Below are 23,291 nucleotides of genomic sequence, written 5' to 3'. Positions count from 1 at the left end.
GCTATTGAGGAGAGGCGTGTTGCCTCAGTGCCTCCACAGGCTATTATGATGTGGAGGGACAGCGCTTTAAAGAGAGCCGTGGTGCAGCTAACTTCTCAAGGGGTTTTGGGCCTGAACCAGACTCTTAATAGCACAGTAATAGTACCCCTCCCTTTGGACATGGACATGCGAGGCGGACGGGTTGGGAGGGGGAGGGAGTCACAGAACAACAGTGCCTCTGGTGACTAAACAGAGATGTCACGTCCTGACCTTAGTTCCTTTTTCATGTCTCTGTTTTAGTTTGGTCAGGGCGTGAGTTGGGGTGGGCATTCTATGTTTTTGTTCCAGGTTTTGTATTTCTGTGTTTGGCCTGGTATGCTTCCCAATCAGAGGCAGCTGTCGATTGTTGTCTCATTGAGAAGCATACTTAGGTAGCCTGTTTTCCCATTATGATTTGTGGGTAGTTATTTTCTCTTTAGTGTGTTGTTTCACCTGACAGGACTGTTTCATTTCTTTCATTCACTTTGTTATTTTGTATTGTGTGTTCAGTTCTAATAAATTAACATGGACACTTACCACGCTGCATATTGGTCCGATCCTTCCTACTCCTCAGACGAAGAGGAGAAACTTTACAGGAGAGGTATTGTGTTTTTCGGCCCAGAGGCTGTCTGCCCTTACCTGAATGTCTCACACACACTGAATGAGTCAGACCGGTTGGACTCATTTCCTAGTCTCACATTGTCATTGCACAATAGACCCCAGACGACACTGCAAACTCCCTGAGCCACTCCCGTGCGCGGCGGCACAGTGCTGCACACGCCCTCAGCCAGTCACAGATGAGGGAGGGCTGACTTTCTAGCGTCCTCTCCTCCTGGCGATTCTTGTATGTTAAGTGTAAAAGTAAACTATTTCCAGTCCTTTTTAATGACCGTCATAAAGTTCCTTCCAACTCGCAAACCTAATTTAACCAGGAATGCCTGGTGGCCTCGGATGGTTTTGAAAGCAACTTTTTTTTCCTTTTTTCTCTGCCCCTAAGTGGCGTTTGACCAAAGTTTCAACTGAAGGGGAACCAACCCCTCCCCTTCTCACTCCAACCTCTATTGTCTTTTATATTATTTATTACTGAATCCATCCAAGAGGTCATTAATGGTTTATATGACTGGGTCATGTTCATGGTTGCTGTAAAGATTTACTATCATTTATGATGTTCCTTTGCATTCATAACCCGCCCTCTCAAATATGAACATATTTTTTTTTCTGAATTGTCCATAATTATGGAATGGCCCAACTTGCTCAGCCATTGCCATGGAGCTTTATGTGTGTCTTTGAATGGGAACAAAACCACTAGCCTGTGGTCTGTTACATCAGTGTCCACTTGTTTTAAAACCCCTTGTGTTATCAGAGGTTGCTGATCATTGTTTAAATGAGGCTGCCTTAATGGACTTCCTGTCCTCGGACCACAAACGAGTGCACTGTAGCTGCTCTTGTCAAACCTCGAATAAATAACTTCGCACCGCGGAGCACCAGCAGTTTGCTCGGCCCGGACGTTATCAACCCAGCTCAGCAGCTCTGGTGGCGGAGCTGCCAGGTGTTTGTGTGGTGGAGATAGTGTCAACCTGGCCTGGTGGATCCTGGAGTGTAAGCCCTAAAATCCTCAGCCAGCCTGAAATCGTCTCCAGCTTAATGGCTATGGTGCGACCTGGCACCGACTCCGTCCCTCCGCTCCCATGACATCACTAAACTCAAAGTAGTTGAGCCCCTTAAAATATGCTCATGACTCAGGACATATGTTCGGACTTTATACTCGTGCACTCCACTAGCGGGCCGTCTAAACAGGATGAGCGAGTATAGCGTCGATGCTATGACTGGTCTGTTGGGCTGCAATTAAAGGGATGAATCGGGAAATGAAGTTATGGGCGATATCAGATGAATTTAGATGAGTTTCCTCGCCACGTGGACTGTGTCTGGGAGATAACCACTGTGCGAGGAGAGACAGCCTCATGAGAAAGGCTGCACATCTATCAGACACTTTCAATTAATCAACAGAGTGTGGAGACTCAATTGATACTGTGGAGGGAGTGTATTAATTCCCTTTTGCAGGAAGATCATAGGTTCACACATTGTGGCTGGGGGAAAACAAATATCTAGAGCAAAGGAAATAAAGCATAAGCATGTTCATAAGCTAAATATCCATATTTTTGGGGATTGATAGATACTTCACTGCAGAGGAGAGGAGCCAGCCAGTAGATCGCTCTATCCGCTGTCGCTCTGTGTTTTACGCTGGGAATAGTTAATGGGATGCTTGGCTAGGCTCTCGGAAGCATGAAAGGCAGGCCTCACTAACAAGTTTGTAATGTTACAGGGGGGGTTCTTTCTGGAGTTGTCAGTCACCGTCAACGTGAATGAAAGCCATGACGGCAGCAGGTCGACAACAAAACTGCTGTGCTGGAGGAAAGAACGCTCACAAGCTGCAGTCGGGGGGGGGGGGGCAGTATGTCAACCTCAGACGTGTTATTAACCTGCAATGCGAGCGTTTGCCGTACTTATTTTCTGCTGCGCTCGGATTGAATTCCTCTCATCCCACTGTCTGTTCCCACTATCCCACTATCCCCACCTGACCTTCATCTAGACAGGTGAACTCTAGGCTGTGCTTAAGTTGACGGAAGGTGTCATTAAGCCTTGCCTGCTCATGTTTAGAATGGGTGTGTGATTTTAGAACGGAGGTTTGTGGTGAAAGGGGCTTTGGCAGTGCGGTCCCCGGTGTGAGTGTCTAGGACCCCTGCCGAGCTCTGGACATTTTAAAGGCTTATCACCTCCTGCAGACGAGGCTGTAAAACTGCTGCCTGCCCGGGAAAACATCTGGTCTGGCCTTGGCGGGGACAATGCAAACCCTGTCTCTCGCAGCACTGTTTATTTGCTGCATTTATTGTGGGCCTCCATCTTTTTGTTAAATGGGAGTGGTGCCAAGCGAGTTTTGACTTGCTTGTACTGTGTCGAGGTTCAACTCAGTAACAATTACTTAATAAGTAATTTGTTTGGAGAGCTAAAAACAGAGGATTTTTCCAACACAAATATTTAAACATCCAAACAAACCACCGAAAAAATGTCTATTCAGCCGAACCTAAGTATTCTTTTGGCTTAACATCCCTATGTACAAAAAAACAACTGACCTAGATATTTTGACCTCTCCCACAAAGTTAACCAAAGCCTCTAATATCTGCTAAGATCTGCTACTTTTAGTTCCAAAATAAACAAACTCCTTATTGTAAATGATGTTCTCAGACAGTCTAGGCATATTAAATGTTTGCTGTTCTGCATGCTTTCGTTCCAAGAATGTTAAAACATTTTTGTGTTCAACTGCTACCTCAAATGTCAACAAAAGGGTTGAACGGTAACTTGTCTTGAAGCCTCACGGTTGGTTGAGGATATCGGAGATCCCAACACTAATTGGACTTATGAATTAGTTCACTTTGTTTGAAATGGATATTGGCTTTTCTCAATGAGATTGAGTGGCTCTTAACGCTACAAAACATGTTAAACATGTAGTTGTAATATTTCTGTGTTACTTAATTACGTTATTTAACTTTTTACATTTGTGTGTATTGTTAGATAATACTGCACTGTTGGAGTTAGGAAAACAAGCATTTCACGACACCCGCAATAACATCTGATAAAAATGTGTATGCAACCAATGCAATTTGATTCGATTTGAAGCACGGAAACCAAAATACCAAAAACCAACAACAACTATATTTGAGTTCTCTAAGTATTCAAATATGGTGCATGCAGTGGCACAGTAATTATCTACTCGACAATAGCTTGAGGGAGCAACAGGGTTGGTCAGAGGTTAAAAGGCTCTTCACTCCACTTGGAATGGCCTCAAATCAGCCAGCCTAATTTCACCCTCTTGGCTATTTATTGTGCCGTTTTAATCCTAATACCCAACCCAGGAAACCATTGACATTTTCAAACTGTGGTTGTTGTGAAGCTAGGTGTTCATGCTTATATCCCAAACCAGTATTATTATCAAACAGGCTGCCAGGCAGGGCAGGGATTACAGTTGTGACAGATATTGGGCCTCACAACAGTGGACGGCTGTTTAACTCGGCACATTTGGATCACGCTAGATGGTTTGCTATTTCCCCCATCTATCTGAGCTATTTCGAACACAGTGTTGGTTAAAATGGCCTGGTGAAGAAGACACTCCTAGAAGTCTTCTCGGATCCCAAAATTGAGATCCGATAATTTCCTACCCGATCCGGTCATTTTAAATATCTACAGTACCAGTCAAAGGTTTGGCGACACCTACTCATTCAAAGGTTTTTTAATATATTTTTTTAACTATTTTCTACATTGTAGCATATTAGTGAAGACATCAAAACTCTGAAATAACACATGGAATTATGTAGTAACCAAAAAAGTGTTCAACAAATCAAAATATATTTTATATTTGATATTCTTCAAAGTAGCCACCCTGCCTTGATGACAGCTTTGCACACGTTTAATAATTCACTGTATCACAATTCCATTGGGTCAGAACTTTACATACACTAAGTTGACTGTGCCTTTAAACAGCTTTGAAAATTCCAGAAAATTATGTCATGGCTTTAAAAGCTTCTGATGGGCTAATTGACATCATTGAGTCAATTGGAGGTGTACTTGTGGATGTATTTCAAGGCCTACCTTCAAACTCAGTGCCTCTTTGCTTGACATCATGGGAAAATCAAAAGAAATCCGCCAAGACCTCAAATTGTAGACCTCCAAAAGTCTGGTTCATCCTTGGGAGCAATTTCCAAATGCCTGAAGGTACCACATTCATCTGTACAAACAATAGTACGCAAGTATCAACACCATGGGACCAACGCAGCTGTCATACCTCTCAGGAAGGAGACACGTTAAGTCTCCTAGAGATGAACGTACTTTGTTGCTAAAAGTGAAAATCAATCCCAGGTGCTGGAGGAAACCGGTTCAAAAGTATCTATATCCACAGAAAAACGAGTCCTATATCGACATAACCTGTAAATAGAATAGCCAGAAAATAGCTAGACTACGGTTTGCAACTGCACATGGGGACAAAGATCTTACTTTTTGGAGAAATGTCCTCTGGTCTGATGAAACAAAAATATAACTGTTTGGCCATAATGACCATCGTTATGTTTGGAGGAAAAAGGGGGAGGCTTGCAAACCGCAGAACACCATGCCAACCGTGAAGCATGGTGGTGGCAGCATCATGTTGTGGGGGTGCTTTGCTGCAAGACAGACCGGTGCACTTCACAAACTAGATGACATCATGAGGCAGGAAAAAGATGTGGATAATTTGAAGCAATCTCAATCTCAAGACATCAGTCATGAAGTTAAAGCTTGGTCGCAAATGGGTCTTCAAAATGGACAATGACACCAAGCATACTTCCAAAGTTGTGGCAAAATGGCTGAAGGACAACAAATCCAAGGTATGTGGCCATCACAAAGCCCTGACCTCAGGCCTATAGAAATTTGTGGGCGGAACTGAAAAAGCATGTGTGAGCAAGGAGGCCTACAAACCTGACTCAGTTACACCAGCTCAGTCAGGAGGAATGGGCCAAAATTCCCCCAACTTATTGTGGGAAGCTTGTAATATAATATTAATATTTTCTGTAATAATTCTATATTTTCTGCTATAATATTTTCTGTAGATAAGCCCATGGCTATTAGTCTACCTCACACACAACATGAGCAGATTAACTTGGTCAAACATTATCTATTATAGACGATCAGAAAGAATGTGTCGGTAACTCTGCATTATAGTATAACTTATTTATTTTCAACGAAAGCCACAAAACTAGAGCATAAATGAGTCACTCATCTTTATGCTGACAAATATCACGCTTGTCTCGAGTCATTAAACATTAACAAACTGTTATTTTTAACAAAGAAAATACTCAAAATAAAATAGAAAAACAGCCTACTAAATAGGCCAAGCGTAAATTAATAAATTAGATTAGAGCCTAAATAAACTAGCAAATTGAATAAAATAGCTCAGTTCTTAAAAATATGGGTGACCTTTTACCCCTCTGTATCCACAATGTGCATAAATGAGGCGAATACAAATGATTTGCCTGTCGGTTTTTCCTCCCTGTAATCTCTCTCATTCAGTTTCTTCTTCACATCAACAAAGAACAACTTAATGTTTCTGAAACTCACTTGAACAGTTTCCGGTGTGTATCAAGAATGGTTCACCACCCAAAGGACATCCAGCCAACTCGACTCAACTGTAGGAAGCATTCGAGTCAACATGGGCCAGCAATCCTGTGGAACGCTTTCGAAACCGTAGTGAGTCCATGTCCCGTCGAATTGAGGCTGTTCTGAGGGCAAAAGGGCTGCAACTCAATACGAGGAAGCTGTTCCTGATGTTTTATACACTCCGTGTATAGACTACGGGCTATCACTTTTTCTCTCCGCTGCGTCCCCCTCCTCTCCCACAAGTAGCCTATTTTACCCCACGTCACATGCAGTGGCTCGTTTTCATAAAGTGAATATGCCGTTTTGTCACAAAATGAAATTGACACATTTGGTTTGATGAAAGCGGACCCACTGACATTCATTTAAATGTATGAAACTTGCAATTGTTGTTAAGGAGCTAAACTATTCAAATATAATTTTGGATACCGTTGGTATTTCACATCTTGTCACACAGATCCGAGACATGTGGCCACCAAGCTTGATCCGATCTTGGGTCGTTCCACCAGTGGTGGAAAAGGTACCCAATTATCAGACTTCCGTAAAAGTAAAGATACCTTAATAGAAAATGACTCAAGTAAAAGTCACCCAGTAAAATTCTACTTGAGTAAAAGTATTTGGTTTAAAATGTACTTAAGTATCAAAAGTTAAAGTATAAATCATTTCAAATTCCTTATATTAAGCAAACTAGATGGCACCGTTTTTAATTTACGGAAAGCCGTATTTTTACTTAAGTACTTTACACCATTGGTGAAGACCTCTAGACACTCCTCACCCGAAAGCTTTGAAATGCTGTGCAAAGGTGAATCATGGCCAACCCCAGTCCAAATCACGCTCCATCATTTTTGCCCCCCCCCCCCCCAGAAAGATTTTTCTCTAATGTAAACACCTCTCTGAAATGAAGTTAAATGTCTTATACACAATGTGAGCGACCTTACTGGCCCCCTCAGCCTTTCCAAGTGAGCGTTTTGGATTTGTTTGCGCTGAGGCTTCAGCCAGCATTTGCAAAGAGCAAGACAGGGCTGGAGACGTGCTGGGGTTATGCCATCAGACAAATGCTTATGGAAAGGTTCTTTTCTCCATATCATGGATCTTTATTACTATTCAAATCTTGACATTTTCCCGTTTCTCGAAAACGTCTGCCTTATTGTCTCCCCGTGGGGGGAAAAAACAGAAAGAAAATGTGCAGCCCTCGCTGTTAGATAAAGCTACAGAGCATTTCAAACCAGGAGGAGAGCAGGATCCACACAATATGTGTCCAAGAACACGAGAACAGTGAAGCCCACACTTTCTCTATAATTATACGCTGCTGCCGGTTCACTCTCCTTTGTTCTTCATAACAGGCTGCGTAATAGGGGTGGAGGTGTTGGGAGGGACAGGTTAACCGAAGGAAGAGACATCCTGCAGAAACATGCACAAAGCAACTTTGCAGGATCTGAAGGGATAAACAAGGGCTATGGGAGACGAGTGCTTTGTTTTAAAAGATGCGAGGTGACTGATTGGGACCGTTATCATCTCTTCATCAAGTTGCCATCTCGATGCCGTCATTTCCCGAAGATGTGGCTGCGGTTGAATTTCCCTGGTATTAATAAGGAGTGGGCTTTCTCCAATAGAAGCGTGTGTTCTGTCACAAGGTTGTACTTTGTGAGAGAGGATAACGGCAACCCTACACTCGCTGTCATCCTATCTGGCTTAATTTAGTTTTAAAATGTCTCCCACAAGAAACACCTCATGTTTAATTGGAAGACTAATGCACACAAATGGGCTGTTAAAGATGGTCCAGCAGAACATTCCGTGTAAAGCACTCATGAACCCAGGCACTTCCAGAGGGCCTGTTGGTCTCCAGTCACAGCTTAACCCAGGCACTTCCAGAGGGCCTGTTGGTTTCCAGTTACAGCTGCTTATTGTACTGTTATAGTATTCTGCTTGGAGCCAGTTGGCTTGGGGGTGCTGAGGAAGTGAGCTGTTCCCCCTCAATGTCCGCTGTGAATATGTTCACATTTCTAACCCCTGAGACAATAACCTTTTTTTCTCTCACTATAATATAGTCAGAAAGCTCTCTCTCTCTCTCGTGTGATTTGTGACTTTCTCTGCCATCCCACCACTCTGGGGATGTCACTTCCTTTGGAGCCTATCAACCCATGGCGAGGTTGGTTTCATGGCTGTTCTCATTGCCTCCCTGCAGAGTGGGCACTGTGGGGTTCGGAGTTGACTACAGCTGTGAGCCTTCATTGGCCCTGTCACTGTCAGATAAAAGTGAGTTTCACTCTGTGGTGGCCATGAAGGCCATATCCCACTCCTCCTCCTCAGTGATGGTGTGTGGTGTCTGAACAGGCCTGGCCAGCACTCTGCCTTATTAACCGGGAGAAGCCGTACGCTCTCTGCCAGCAGGATAAGTGGAAGCATATATGTATTAAATGCGTGGCATTGCAAACAGGGATGGATTTAGTGGATTTTGGACTTCACAATCATCCTGCCAACACAAGGTGAATCAGAGGGGGAGAGCTGAGGAGCTGAAAGCGGTCAAAAATGAGAAAAAAATAGGTGCTCATTAGTTAGGATGCAAACAGGCATCATGTTAACAGTGAATTAAATCTCCCGATTCAGCTGAAACGGAGGGTGAAGCACTGTGGCCTGTCTTGCAGCTAATGCTACAGGGCTATAGAGGACGAAAGGCCAAAAGAGAAACAGGGTTTTTTTTGGGGACAAAATCTTTAATAGGGTTTCATTCATGGGTTTTAATTGGCCTTTTCTTTGGCAGTGGCGTAGAATTCCTTCTTCATCTCATCCCCTGCATAATGAATTACTGCCAATGTCATGCTCTTGTTTAACAGAAGCGAGGTGAGGTGTGCTCTGCTTTCCCTGCCTTTATCTGGGCCATCCTTTTGATGATGTCAGCTCTGCACTCGTAGTGCGCCGAGGCTCAATGACCATATAGTGCATATAGAGTAAGCATATTGTGGATGGAAGAAAAATGAGGACTTGTATAATTTCTAAGCAATTTCACCTTTTCTCATGTAAAACAGGGGCAGCAATCAGGATTTGATAAAATAAAAAAAAATACTGCCCTTTTGGTGTTTTCAAAGTCAGGCACTGGTCTTTGGAGAGTGTTTTAAATGAAGATTGATTCGTGTCCAGTTTTCAACTTTTTGTTAGGTTGACTAAGCCTTTTCACTGTTTTCATGGCGCAGTACTGAGGTATGTTTTGTTCAAAACAGCAGTGAACTTCTGTTTTTTTGAGGTCAACATTGTTTTTGGAATGTTGCAATTGTCCAGTTGACAGCATATTGACCCCACTTTGTGATACCATCACATTAGTATAATTTTCAGTATCCATATTTAGTGAACTCCATGTGATTGTAAGGGCTTTGATCGTAGTTGGATCTGTCAAAACATTCTACCATGACTAACCCTCAGTTGAATCTCTGTGTCATAATTATTCAGAAGAACACTTCAGAGCTGATTTGTTCTCCTCTATCTAAATTAGATCATTATTCATATTTTTCAATTTAGTTCAACAGATTTTTATGATTTGATTGATTTTCTGTTTGCGTTTTCTACACTTAGTTGGCTTTCTTAAACAATTATTTTGTAACTTTTTTAGTAAGCTTCGTGAGCGTTCTTGGCTTCGCCAAAATGTATTGGTTTCTGCACTTTCGGTACAATGACTTGGATTTCTTGTGTTCTAGCCATGGTTGAATAATCCTTGACCACAAGAAACCGACTCCTAGTGTGTGTTTTCCCACTGTCTCTCTCTGGTCTAGACAGTTGTGAAAGGTGTGTATTCCATTGTACACGTGGGCATACCTTTTGAGATCTATTATTTAAAGTGCACTTGCTTGCGGAAAAGACGCTATGCCACTTATTTCCTTCTCAAGAGCTATAATGCAGATCAATAGTCATTTATCTCCAAAAGCAATGAAAAGCACGTCTGAGTGGGAGAGCTATATATCTCGTCCCTATGTTAATGGGAAATAATTACAAGATGGTTGACGGTTTCACTGAATGTTTCCCAGTTTGGCTGAACCCTGCATTTACTTAGTCCCTTTTAATAGGTCCAAAATATGTATTCCCAATAATGAGGCTTGTATTACATTGTCCAATAATTGCAAGCAGTTTGTTCCTATATCCCTCACACAAACTGCGCTGAGCGGCTATAGTTCATGTATGCGTTGTGATAGAGCTGTTAACCCACTTTTTATCAGGGATATGAACAATGTTCGCCCGCGAGGTCTATCAGCCACAATAATTATTTTATTATGTAAATGAAGCACAAACTATTGTTTCATTAGCAGACTTCCAAATTTGAGTCCTCAGATTAGTATGCAAATCATCTCGTCGGGGTCCTTGCAGGCAGAGGGGATTTTTACAACTCATTTCTTCAGCGGCTAGTTGTTATCTCGCTAATAATGCAATTATAACACCACTGACCTGTTATGTGTGCTTGCATAAGCAATGCCGAGTGGCTAGGTGACTATCATTGAAAGGCTTTGTTTTACCCTCATCCGTGACTAACGTGTTTTCTACCTGAGCTTTGTTCGCCACTGCCGACGGTCCAAACTCAGTTTTGTCATCTATGCATAGTCACTTTCACTAATCCTACACGTACATATTACCTCAAATAGCCCGACTAACCGGTGCACCCGCACATTGACACCGTACCGGTACAACCTGTATATAGCCTCGCTACCATTACTTTATTACTGTTTACGTCATTTTCTAGACTTATCTATTATTTACCTAATACTTTTTTTCTTTTTTTTTTAAGGGCTTGTAAATAAGTATTTCACTGTAAGGTCTACCTTTTCCTGTTGTATTCGGCGCACGTGACAAATAAACCTTGATTTGACATGGTTGGGCTTTATTTTGTGCTCTTGGAGTTTTTAGTTAAGTGTCACTGAATTAAACGGAGAAAAACAACACTTCTCGAGACAAAGATGATAAATGCTTGAAAGTCTACCAGAATACCCAGGTCAGAGATGCACAGGTGCCAGGGACTGCCAGACTGTCTGTGTGCGTGCGTGCAGATTGTGTTATGGGGTGGCAGACTGGTTTTCCTGGCAGAACAAAGGAGAGAGGAGAAGGTGTTTGCTAAGACGTGGGCTGGAGGGTGGCTCTGCTGCCTCTGCCTGTGTGTGTGGGCAGACAGTTTCACACACATTAGTCCCTCAGTGCCATGCATCCAACAGGCTCCCTTCTCCCTTTTCATGGAGAAGTCAAACTCACTACAACCTATAGTACTCTCATAAAGTAGATTAATGCGCGGGAAATGTAAACTCATCCAGAAGAGGGACGAAATGATTGTCAGTAACGGAAAATGTAACATGGGTTTATATACAGATGTTGAGTGGAGGTATTTCTCTGAAATGTTATAGCAAAACTGCACATTCCATGTTCATGACTGAACCAGTTTGTTCATGGGCACTCATGCGTTACACTGCAGTGTTTGCTGAGTTTATATGGCCTGCAGCCGTTTTTGGGTTGTACTGTATTTGGGAGAATTGTGTTAATCTCACTATTGGTGACATTAGGCTGCAGTGACTGGGTGAAGTGATTTAACAACTACATTCAGGGAAAGATGTAGATATGGCAATGTAAATGGCGTTTCTGTTAAGAGAAGTAAGCATCCCATTAATGTAACTCCTTGTGGTAAGCCTTCTCCAGTTGCTGGGAGTAATCTAGACCATACCAAGGCCTCTGTCACATTCACATTCACGGCAAGAAGAGGGACTCGCATGTTTTTGATGTAGTAAAGGAAGCCCTGGTGCAACAAGGGCTTTTATTTTGTCAGTTGCAGCTATTCAGATTTGCATATTGAAGCTGAGCAAGATTGGTAGAAATGGAAGGATATTCTTACAAGTGATAAATGGTTTTCGGTGCTGCAAGGCGTTCGCATTTGCATGTATTTGATCTACGGTAGCTGTCCAGTCACAAAACAAGCACGGGCTGTGTTGAGTCATCACCTTCAAAACTGGGGATTAAACAGCTCTAAGTTGACAAAGTTAGTAAAGGCATATTTTGGGATTTTGGCAATTAAGCCCTTTATCTATCTACTCCTCCAGAGTCAGATGAACTCGTGGATAACATTTTTATGTCTCTGCGTTCAGTTTGAGGAAGATGCTAACTAGTATTAGCGCAATTGCTAACTAGCATGCTAATTATTACCATAGACTTCCAGTCATTACCATTACGCTATTACGAAACTACCATACTGGACACAGAGACATAAAAATGGTATCCACGAGTTCATGTGTCTCTGGGGAAGTAGATAAAGGGATTCATTGCCAAAATCCCGAAGAATCCCTTTATTTCTGAATCACTCAGTCAGTAATGTGATTTTGCTCTCTGTCAATGTTAAATTCCTGTATTACTCAGGATATGTTGTCCATGGACACCCTGTCTGGAAGTGACTGTAGTTTGATTTGTTCTCAATTCTAAGATGTAGCCTAGTCTATGTTTTGGGCTTATTCCACCGCGTTTTAATTAACCATTGGAAATATGAGTCAACTGCAATACAGAGTGCCCACTTGATGTTTCCTCTGTAATGACTGGTGTTTGTGTTCAATGTAGATGCTTTCGAGGTTATGCTATCTTAGAAAACACAGTGTATCATCCTGTGGGGGATTTGAATATTATTTATTTTAGCTACAACCCTCTGGTAGCCAGTGTTAATTAGCATCTACCTTTGTCCTGGAATTAAAATGCAAATTATGATATTTCTGTGTGCCATCACTCAGAGGTTTGAAAGATCAGCAGTTGTACCCAGATAGGGTGACCTTTTTCCATTTGTGAAGAACTCTCTCTTGGTAATGAGCAGAGAGGTACAGGTCATTTATATGCGCCTTTCCGGTCATTGGGATTTTAACCTACAATTAACCGTGTTCAAATTTGACCATTAAATATAGACCTGGCATTTCATATACATAGCTTGCTAGAAAACTCAAGAGGAAGAATACTGCCGAACACAATCCCTTTTCTCCTAAAACTGAGAAGCTCTTTCTCAACAACCGATAATTCATCCAGAGGACTTGGAATGAGTATCTCCTCCCATAAGTCACCAGTGACCCCAGGTGGAATTGGCTACACGTATTAGGCACCCATGTCAAAGTCATTAGAGGCCTGTCTCTCCTCTCTGCTCCGGTCAGGCCCTGTGACATGTCGACTTCCAGGTAGGGCCTTCAGGAGGGCCTTTGTTTATGCACACCATCTCACAAGTGACTGGCTCTGAGTTAAGCCTGAAACTGAAAAAGGAGAGCGCTGTGTGACTGAGCTGTCTGGTGGCATGGCCTCCTCTTGCCTACTCAGTTGTCATATCTTAGCACATGCTGCATTACCCAATGCAGGAGACTATCTCGGTAGGAAGGAAGGGGGATAGAAGGCCTATACTGCCCTGGCTGGTGATCAGAGGTACCACTGGGCTCACCTGTTGCAATTGGTGGTAATTCATTAGTAAATTAATAAAGGGCACAATGTTATTAACCGGCAATATGGAATTAGCTGAAAAAATGACCTCATGTTTTTCTCTTTGTCCTTCCAGGTGGCTGTACGTTTGACGATGGCCCAGCCCAGTGTGACTACCAGCAGGATCCCTACGATGACTTTGACTGGACCCATGTCAGCGCACAGGAAGTGCCATACTTATCGTCTGAACTACCTCAAGGTGAGACTCTCTGCCACCATGTCCACGAACCTAATGGACGCTGTCCCCTCCCTGCAATGTGTTAGCAAACATGACCAAGGCCACTACACCAGGTTTCCAACAACTGCTATGTAGAAAAACTAACATAACTTTTTTTTAGACTCATTTTTCTCCCCTCCAGTGTAAATGCCAACAGCTGAAACAAAAGCAACACAGTTAACTTTGCCCTGCACATTTGGCCACAAATGTAATCTATTTAGTGCCTCCATCGTAAAAACCAGCAACAAAGAATATTGGGCTAATGTGTAAACTCACCAGAGTAAGTGGAGGAGCCAATGAGGGAACTGCAGACAGCTGCTCGTTTCGGAGACAAGGAAGGAAGGTGAAACGATGGATAGTGTCGTGTCTTTGGCTATGCCGGATTAAGTGATATGACATGCTATTCTATAAAACAATTTCTCCGTAATTAATATTACCTGATTGAGCTAATCATGTAAATGTAATTAACTAGAGAGTCGGGCACCACGGAATAATATTTATAGAGCTGTTATCTTCCGAATAAACTCTTAAAGACCTAGTAATATTTTACATCAATAGCAGTCAATATTAATCGTCATCTTAATTCAGTCTCATCTGAAAGTTGTAAATTCTTGGTTATCTGCACAAACCCTGGCTAACAAGTTGAATCAGTAATACAAAATTGGGTTTAATTATTTATTTACTAAATACCTAACTAATCACACAGAATTACACATACACATATTTAAATCATAACTTGATTACAAATTACGTCATAAAAGAAAACGTTCCTAGCGGGCGGAACACATATGACAGCTGGTTACACAAAAGAAAAGGGGCTGGGTGTGAGTGAAAGAGTGGGAAGACTGAGGAACAAAGGGCGAGGCTGTGCTATCGTAAATACAGTATCTTATGCATTCTAAATTACCGCCCATTTGGAAAAGGAAAATGCAATAAATATTTACTCTGAGCTGCGCTTCGGTAGGTTGGTGGTAGATGGAAGGCCGTGTTGCCCAACCAAGTCCTTTGTCCTATGAAGAATGTCTCTGCTGGTAAATTGAGTACGTTGTAGTAACGTCGTTGTGTGGTAGACGGGATACTCTGTCTGTTCCTTCCTAACCCTCGTTTGCAGCGGCTGTTGCTAATTCAACGGCTAGGAGGTATCACTTCTGTAGTGAATAAGAGTTCAAAGTTCATACCATTCTCAACCAAAGCTCACGCTGATGTTGGCTTCGTTCTGTCGTTATTATCTGAACCATTCTGACATCGGACCGTCGTCCTCACGTCCTCGGAACAGATGGTTATATTGTCGTCAAGGCTTTATATAGGAAGGGAGAGGAGGGCGTGTTTGAAAAGTTGTATACCCCATGTCCCTTCACAGGGGCGGGCCACTGATTGAGCAGCCCGAATCTTATGAAAACCCAAATCTCACATTTTAGAAGCTAAAATCACATTTCATCCCATCACGAATAATTTCATTTTCAAACATTTAAATTGAACAGCAATTCCATGTGAATCCGATAACTCTGTGTAGACTTTCCACTGTAGAGTTTATGTCATCTTATCATTGATGAGAATGTCTCAGATGACAACCGAACTGACATCATATTCATTAACCTCTTTAGGACAGGGGACGGTTGCGTCCCACTTGTGCAAAAAAATGGAAAATGCAGCGCGGCAAATTCAAAAAAAATTATATAATTCAAACTTTCATTAAATCACACATGTAAGATACTCAATTAAAGCTACACTCGTTGTGAATCCAGCCAACAATTTTTAAAAAGCTTTTCGGTGAAAGCATAAGAAGCTATTATCTGATGATAGCACAATAGTAAACAAAAAGGGTAGCATATTTCAACCCTGCAGGCGCTACACAAAACGCAGAAATAAAATATAAAACATGCATTACCTTTGACAAGCTTATTTTGTTGGCACTCCAATATGTCCCATAAACATCACAATTGGTCCTTTTGTTCGATTAAGTCCGTCCATATATATCCAAATGTCCATTTATTTGACGCGTTTGATCAACAAAAAAACAGCTTCCAAAAAACGCAACGTCACTACAGAATATTTCAAAAGTTGCCTATAAACTTTGTCAAAATATTTCAAACTACTTTTGTAATACAACTTTAGGTATTTTTAAACGTTAATAATCGATAAAATTGTAGACTGGTCTATCTGTGTTCAATAAAGGAAGACAACAAACCATGCTACTTTTCATGTCTTGCGCACTCTCAACAGTGTTACCCAGTTCCTAGATGGCCTACTTCTTCATTGCGCAAATGAATAACCTCAACCAAATTCCAAAGACTGGTGACATCCAGTGGAAGCGGTAGGAACTGTAAACAGGTTCCTAAGAAATAAATTTGCCAATGAGAACCCAGTGAACAGACAGAGACCAAAAAATAATAATTCTGAACGGTTAGTCCTCGGGGTTTTGCCTGCTACATAAGTTATGTTATACTCACAGACATGATTCAAACAGTTTTAGAACCTTCAGAGTGTTTTCTATCCAAATCTACGAATAATATGCATATCTTATATTCCTGGCATGAGTAGCAGGAAGTTGAAATTGGGCACGCTATTTATCCAAAAGTGAAAATGCTGCCCCCTATACCTTAAGTTAAGTACCACCGTATTGGTCGGATAACCAGAATATTGTTCATTTCCCCCCACCTTCTGATGTTCCCAGAATGTCTATGTTAACCAAGGGTTTTGCAAATGTAACATCAGTAGGGTAGAGAGAGAGGAAAAGGAGGGGGAAGAGGTATTTATGACTGTCATAAACCTACCCCCAGGCCAACGTCATGACAATAGGTAGAAGGAAATTAATTTCAGGGCCTTGTGTCTTATTCTCCATCTTTGTTACTACCCCAAAATACAGTCTTAGTTCCAACGTTTCGCAAATTATAAGAAAGAAATAAGTAATTTAATTTCCTGAGGAGAGAGAAAAAGCTTTGTGCTCGGCAGCGAAAAAAATGTATATTTAGGTTTGAAGACTGTCCAACACAACAAAGGTTTTTAACTAAGATCAGGGAAAGCAGCGTGGTAAGTGGAGACGTGGGCCCTGTGACCTTGTCCATTCACCTCTACACAGCTTAATCACTTGTTTTTTTTAGACAGGATTGATATGGGTAGGAATTTAAAGCATTTCACTTTCAGCAAAATTTCCCAATTTAGTAAGAAATTAGGTAATTAATCATGCAAGGGAACAGAAAAGGTCATCAGCAGATTGTCTGAAAAAGGTTGTGTCCCATTACAATGTTACACAATGAGGCGGCATTTGTCTGGCCCAAAAAGGATGGCTGGGTACTTTGTTTTTTACTGTAAGCTATAACAATAAAGAGAGTCGCACTCTCCCTCTGTATATAAACTCCCTGTTATTTAACGGGTAAACCACCATCGTTTCGGCATCACTCTGCCTTCTTCAGGGTGGCACTTTTTATGACACGACTTGACCGGAAACCCGAGGTATCTGGTTTAAACTTATTTTGAAATATTTACTTTGTCTTTTGTGAGGTAAGAAATTAGAGGAGGATTATTATGTGCTAGAACTACATTGCACTTGTAGTGTTTAACCTCTTTAGGGTAGGGGGCAGCATTCGGAATTTTGGATGAAAAACATGCCCAAATTAAACGGCCTGTTCCTCGGACCCAGAAGATATGATATGCATATAACTGGTAGAAAACACTATAAAGTTGACAAAACTGTTAAAATTGTGTCTGTAAGTATAACAGAACTGATTTGACGGTTGAAAACCTAAGAAAAATCCATTCAGGAAGTATTTTTGATTTTTTTGTTGTAGTTTTCTATTCAATGCCATTACAGTATCCATTGACTTAGGACTCAGTTTGCAGTTTCTATGCCTTCCACTAGATGTCAACAGTCTTTAGAAATTGTTTTAGGCTTGTATTCTTATAAATGAGGGAGTAAGACTAGTTGAATGAGTGGACGCTGACGTGTCACAGAGCTTTTTCATGCGCAATCCCGAGAGAGTGCATTTCTTGTTTACCATTTATATTGGTGACGTTATTGTCTGGTTGAAATATTATAGATAATTTAGGCTAAAAACAACCTGAGGATTGAATATAGACATAGTTTGACATGTTTCTGTGAACTTTACGGATACAATTTGGATTTTGTGTCTGCCTGTTTTGACTGCGTTTGAGCCTGTGGATTACTGAAGAAAACACGCAAACAAAACAGAGGTTTTTGGATATAAAGAGACTTCATTGAACAAAAGGAACATTTTATTGAGTAAATGAATGTCTGAGTGCCACCATGTGAAGATCATCAAAGGTAAGGGATTCATTTTATCTCTATTTCTGAGTTTTGTAATGCTTCTGCTTGGCTGTTTACTGTTTGTAATAATTTGTCAACTGGGCTATGTTCTGGACTAGGTATGCTTTCGCCGAAAAACATTTTATAAATCTGACACCGTGGTTGGATTAACAAGAAGTTAATCTTTAAACCTATGTAAAATATGTTTTGTTTTCTGAATTTTTAGAATGATCATTTCTGTATTTGAATATGGCGCTCTGCAATCTCACTGGATGTTGGCCAGATGGGACGCTAACGTCCCACATACCCTAGAGAGGTTTTAAGATGGCATGAGAAAATCACAATAGCATAGCCACATGTCAAACACTGATAGTTCTGGCGCTGAGGAGATTTTGTCTTTACTGTGTCATCCTCCAACAATGTTTTTTGTTATTGTTTTCATTTGTTCCTTGGTGCCAGTTTACTGTATGTCAGTTATGATGAATTACCGAGTTTTTCAGGTAGAGATGGAACGGCGAACAGTATAGCAGATGTTCCTTTTAATCTAAAGAGGAGGGATGAGTTTCCATTCCAATGGGAATTAGCTCCATTAACGGGCCTCGCTATTGTTTGAAAACACGCAACGGCAGTGATAATGAAATAAAGTGATTGCTTCATTGATCATGACTTCAAAAGTGAATGAAAGCAGATGGAATGATTGTCTTGTGAGTGGAAATAAAGCCTTTCTATAAATCTCATCTTGGAAAGGTTAGGAGGGACCCGTGTACTGACTAAGTACAATATAGCTGAGATCCTCCATTTTAATGGGTGAAAGGACATGGGGTTGACTGCAGGACCACTCTCTACCCCCCCATCCCATAACAAAACAAATAGAGCTCCAGCATGATTTGATCAGCCTCCAATGTTTCCCAGCTAGCAACCAGATCCCGCAAATGGAATAAGCTTCATCATAAAGCAGCTTAACATACTTTCTCAGCCAGGGAGGATGAAAAGCAGACACATCAGGGAGTTTCCATGACAAGATAACAAGTGCTATTTACCCTGCAGAAACCTCCCGTTCCTTATCTCTGAAACCATGTTTGATTGACATTTTGGGAAAGGTTGAGTCCAAGAACACTTTCCTAAACGGCATTCTCAACACTGAAGAACAAATGCTTGAGACTCCCTCGATCAATATTCATTTGGAGCTGTGCTTATAATTTGGTCCTGGTGGGGTTAGGCTTGGCTCAGGCTTGCTTGGCCCAGTGCCAGTGTCAGGCCCTGTTGGTCTATTAAGCCTCCCATTGGAAAGGCTGAGTGGGTGTACGGCACTGACTGCACCAGTGTGTCAAACCTCACGCCTCTCTCTCTGAGTACCAGCGCTCTTGGTTAGGCCTACACCTCTCCTGCCAATCAGTAGAGGCTGATCACTAATGTGGGGCAGGGCAGTGTATAACAAGGTGAAGCCTGATTTTTTTTTTTTCTTCTTTTCACTGTTAGATTAGAGAGTCCTAATAGGGAATAGCAGGGTTTGAATTGCCATGATTTTTATGCCATGCAAGAGCAAGAGTTGTTGTTTGGCATATCAGGCTCTCTCTCTGTTTCCTTTGTAACTCACAAGACTGTTCTGTCAGCGGTTGAGGCCATGATGGGTGACAGCCATCTTGTGCACTGGCATGAATCTGATGACAGCCATCTTGTGGACTGCATTCATCCTTTGGATACCTGACGTTGATGTGAAGGAAACACATCCACTCTAAAAGCCATATTTAAAATAAAAATAATATATATATATATATATATATATATATATATATATATATATATATATATATATATATATATATATATATATATATATATATATATATTTTTTTTTTTAAATGTTCTGCCTTTGGATGAGTAATTGTAAAGTAATAGGAAAGGAAATTATCCAGAATGTTGGCATTATGTTTTTCACCACCCCCCCTGCACAGTTGCTTAACGGCAGGGGAAATTGCTTGTTACATTAATTTATTGTACATGTATTGTACGCCTAAATCTAGCAACAATGTTCTCACCCTTTTTAGTCTTTCTCAAATTGTTGTTTTTCTAAGCTTTTCGAAACATTGGATAGAAGGATAGAAAATAAGTCGTAGAGATGTAAGGAGTCTGCAGTTTTAGAGGGTTTGTGTGTAGTTGTGTTGGTAAAGTACTATCGTCTGTTTAACGCCTGCTTTCGTCATTGTAACTTCCCAGCCCAACTCTGTGGTTGTGCCTGTTAATAAGCCTTTGGGAGATGCCCATTCAGGATTTATGTTTGTGGTCTGGCATCTAGTTGTTGTGTGTAGTCATCATCTTGGAGTTCCTTGAAAGATTGTATTTACATTTTCTGTAGGCTCTAGTCACCCAATGAACTTATTCCATATGGTCAATTAAAATTACACTTCCCTGCTACTTTCAAACTCAGATCCTTACAAATGTACCAAGCTCACCAAAAGAAACGGGTTAGAGTTTTCCTCTTGTTTCAGAATGGTTTGCTTGGGTTGTTTTTGGCTGGGATCATCGGTTGTTTGTCTAAGGGATCGATGTATGACAGGAGTGGATTGTAGAGATCTGTGAAACCTCTCTGTGTGTGTGTGTGTGTGTGTGTGTGTGTGTGTGTGATAGGTTGATAGGTTGGTTGGTTGTGGAGGAGTGATGTGGTGATCCGTCATTGTCTCTCCTATACTGCTCCATGCTTCTCTCATGTGCTTCTCAGCCTCAGCCAGCACTGCAGTTCAGCTCGGCTCCAGCTCGGTTCCAGCTCCGGCTCCAGCGTCAGTAGTTTCAGCTCTTAATTAAACACCGTTGCCAATCACCAGTGTTGGGAAGTAGTGAACTACATTTAGTTGAACTAGTCATTTAATAACATTTTGCTGTAGCTTGGTGCTAGTTGAACTAAATTCAAATCTTAATAGTTACTTTTCTGCCATATAGCGGTGCAGCTAACTACTAACTACTGAAACTACACACTCTGTTTTGTTGCTATGGGTGAAGTAGGCCTTTCTTTTTCGACATCAGACCTGCCTAATTTTCACTTGTGTGCCTAGTTCTCTCCTTTTGTGTTGAATAGGATAAATGACACATTCTGTTAACATCTGACTCCAGAGCAATTTGTAGTCTGACATTTCAGATTAAGATATGATAATCGTCATTTCTATTAAGTAAGCTGTATTTTTCTTAAGGGTAGATTAACTTCTTCCAGTGTGAAGTAGTTGGTAACTATAAACTACATTTTCAGAGCAGCTTCCCAAACACTGCCAATCACCATATTAGAATAACCCAGATGCATAAAATAAACACAGCTCCCTCTCCCTGGTGTTAAAAAGCCTGTCTGAATCAGGCGATATGGCCTATTAGGAGCTTAGTTGGGTCTTCCTTGCAATCTGATCGCTCTGGCATTAACAGAGAGACTTCTAGCTTGCTTTCCCTTTGTTCCAGACAAACATGTCTTTTTTTTTTTTATCTCCCCTCTCGCACTGCTTCTACGACTCGTGATCAACTGTATACATTGATAGAAAGAGGAGAGGAGATTGTGTTCGTTTCGCTCGAACAAAGTGGCTCTGCTTTTGCATGGCTATCGGGTTTCACTACAAACATCACCAGGCATCTGCTTTTGATCTGCAGCTCAATTCTGAAAAGTCTGTGTCGGGTCGGATACGAGTGATGATGTGCTTGTTTGCTTAAGTCTTAATGTGATGCATTAAAACACAATTTTATAAACCCGTTGGCTCACACTTCTTAAAATACTTTCAAAGTAAATTGAATTTACATAAATTAATTATTTGTGTAATGTTGAATTATGATCAAGAATGTAATCAGCCACTGGTCCAGAGAGGGAAATCATCACAGCTGTCAATGCCCCCCCCCCCTGCCTTTTGAGAATCTCATATTTCAGCCTAGTTTATTTGGCCCATGTTGATGTAGACTGATAGCAGGCTGGGTTCGTGAGAGAAAGGGAGAGCCCTAAGGATTGGAGCTCTGAGTGAGATAACAGGCTTAGGCCTTCCCCTGTTCCCCAGGCCAAGGGCTTTATCAGATCCAATGTTCTGGAGCTATGCAGAGGAATACCACCACAGCACTAGTCTGTGGCACTTGCTCCCCAAACACTGTAGAGAAGCCAGTGTTTTGTGGCAGTGCACCACTGTACTCAACTTAACACCAGGGTTTGGCCCGACCTTAATTGCAGGTTGTTGTTTTTGGGGAGAAATTTGTAATCTGTCGTAAAGCGGTAGTTGAGGCGAGGCCTGGTTTCTGGTGTTTTCAGCTGTGGTTTAAGAGTGGACCCAGCTGCATCCTAAAACACTGCTTATGAATCTGAGAAGGGTTCTGGCCTTGATGTCATTGATGGATTTAACAGATTTAGCCTTTGAGACACATTGGAGAAAAACTAACCCTTGCTTGATCTTGGTTTGTCATGGATATCATGGTTCTCCCGACATCGAATATGGAATCAACTATAAAACAGACAACATATTTACAAGACCTAGACACGAGGCCATTCATGAGTAATATGATACAGTGAATCCCCATCTGGTCATTTCACATAGCCTCATTATCCCTGACCCCGATCGCCAGGTCGTTTAGGACCTGGTTTGATAAACAGGTGTTTAACCAACAATTATCACAACGAGGAAGGGCCATAGGGGTAAAAAGCTGCTCACATTCTCTGGGAAATAGTCTTTGTGATGCAGATTGGAGACCAGTGGCTATGAAATGGGCAGAAATTAGTTCCCTGAGGTTTTTCCTGAGGTGATTCTCAAGTGGCGCAGGGGTCTAAGACACTGCATCTCAGTGCTAGAGGCGTCACTACAGACCCTGGTTCGATCCTGGGCCGTATCACAACCAGCTGTGATCGGGAGTCCCATAAGGCGGAGCACAATTGGCACAGTGTCGTCCGGTTTAGGGGGAGTTTGGCCGGGGAAGGCTGTCATTAGAAATACGAGTATGTTCTTAACTAACTTGCCTAGTTAAATTAGTATTGTTTTTTAAAATAGCTTCGAGGCCTACCTCAGAAATGGTTTTCAACACTGTTGCTCTAAACACACCTAATTGAGAGTGCGGGGTTGTGAAATAAATACTTGCAGGCTAACTGAGTTCATATATTAAATGCACGTAATTGAGCACATGCAGAATGTAAGGAGTGCACATGTA

General features: G+C 41.6%; 1 protein-coding gene across 44 annotated transcripts in view; it reads left to right on the top strand.

Annotated features, from left to right (window-relative positions):
- Window positions 1-23,291, top strand: part of ptprk (protein tyrosine phosphatase receptor type K) — a 148,822-nt gene that overhangs the window by 35,700 nt on the left and 89,831 nt on the right. For all 44 annotated transcript variants that reach the window (XM_036975715.2, XM_036975714.2, XM_090232592.1 and 41 more), the window contains one exon: window positions 13,733-13,855. In XM_036975715.2, coding sequence (XP_036831610.2) covers window positions 13,733-13,855 — 123 coding nt within the window. The remainder of the gene's footprint in view (window positions 1-13,732; window positions 13,856-23,291) is intronic.

Source organism: Oncorhynchus mykiss, chromosome 4, assembly GCF_057628025.1.
Source record: "Oncorhynchus mykiss isolate SJ-2025 chromosome 4, ASM5762802v1, whole genome shotgun sequence".
Classification (NCBI taxonomy): domain Eukaryota; kingdom Metazoa; phylum Chordata; class Actinopteri; order Salmoniformes; family Salmonidae; genus Oncorhynchus; species Oncorhynchus mykiss.
This window is presented reverse-complemented; position numbering and strand designations above follow the sequence as displayed.